This window comes from Myotis davidii, unplaced genomic scaffold (genome assembly GCF_000327345.1).
Source record: "Myotis davidii unplaced genomic scaffold, ASM32734v1 scaffold172, whole genome shotgun sequence".
Lineage (NCBI taxonomy): Eukaryota > Metazoa > Chordata > Mammalia > Chiroptera > Vespertilionidae > Myotis > Myotis davidii.
Window position 1 is genome coordinate 63,008 of NW_006284343.1, and position 1,118 is coordinate 64,125.

The 1,118-nt window shown below is 36.3% G+C and overlaps 1 protein-coding gene across 1 annotated transcript in view; it reads right to left on the reverse strand.

Annotated features, from left to right (window-relative positions):
• Positions 1-282: 282 nt before the first annotated feature.
• The window catches only part of LOC102769257 (ATP-binding cassette sub-family A member 6), a 49,066-nt gene continuing 48,230 nt past the window's right edge, over positions 283-1,118 (reverse strand). The window contains exons 36-37 of the mRNA XM_015570484.1: positions 752-807; positions 283-623 (exon numbers count right to left, since the gene is read on the reverse strand). Of these exons, the coding sequence (XP_015425970.1) occupies positions 522-623; positions 752-807 (158 nt within the window). The 3' untranslated portion in view covers positions 283-521. The remainder of the gene's footprint in view (positions 624-751; positions 808-1,118) is intronic.

Genomic DNA, 1,118 nt, shown 5'->3' on the forward strand with positions numbered 1-1,118 from the left:
TGTTTTCAAAAGGTTTGTCTGAACTGCTTCCAATGTGGGTGCTCGTTCCTTTGTGAGCTAAGGGGCTCCTAACCCTGTGGATTTTAAAACAATTTCTGAAAAGGTTTCAGAGGAAGGTTCTTGGGTCGTCCGTGGGTAATAAAGCAAACTCAGAACCCGGGTGTATCATCACCTGGTGTGCAGCAATCACGGCGCCTCTAGCTGTGGATTACATTCCTCACATAGTTCAGCAAGATAGTTGTTTAGTGAATGCCATATTTCAAAAAAGTCACGCTTAAAAAATTCCAAGTTTGTAGTTTTATTTATTCAAAACCCAGTGCCTGGTTCTTCAGATAACTTCATTAACACTTTCTATTGTCCCTAAATTTGAGGGGAAGAATAATTTTACAATGTATTCATTTATTAACTAAATATACAAAATGTACCCAATATCGATGTTGACAATTTTTAAAAATTATATAAAATGCAAATTATTACATATAACATAAGCTTATAGGACATCGGCAAGGAATGACTGGGTTTCATGGGTCTTCTGAATGAGAGAGGAGTTTCCATCTCATGGTTGTATCAACCTCTTCGTCAAAATTTCCCACCGTCTGCTCCTTAGAAAGCTCTACCAATACCTAAATAAGAAACAAACAAGAAAAAAAAAGAATTATTGAGTCGTTGACTGTCTTACAGACAGGAACAATGTGTGTTACTGTCACGTGCAATTTACAAAGACCACACAAAATTGTCAAAATTGGCTCACCTTTTCCAACGTGCCCTGAGAGAGGCTGTATTCCTCCAGGTTAAAATTATGTTTCACTGGGGGGAAAAAAGACTAGTAGTAGATGCTTATAATTTATTACCAATAATTTTTTTTAAATCATATGAAATAAAAATGCAAACCATTCATATAAATGGACTACAGAGCTGAACAAACAATAAGCATGGAGGAAGATCTGTCTCTAATTCAGATGACTGACTACAGTAGTTGCAAAAACCTAAGAAGAAAAAGTACAAAACAGAAAAGTAATTTTCTCCAATGAACAAAATTACAAATGGCAATCACACACACACACACACACACACACACACACACAAACACACGTGTGTGCGTGCGCACATTTATAGAT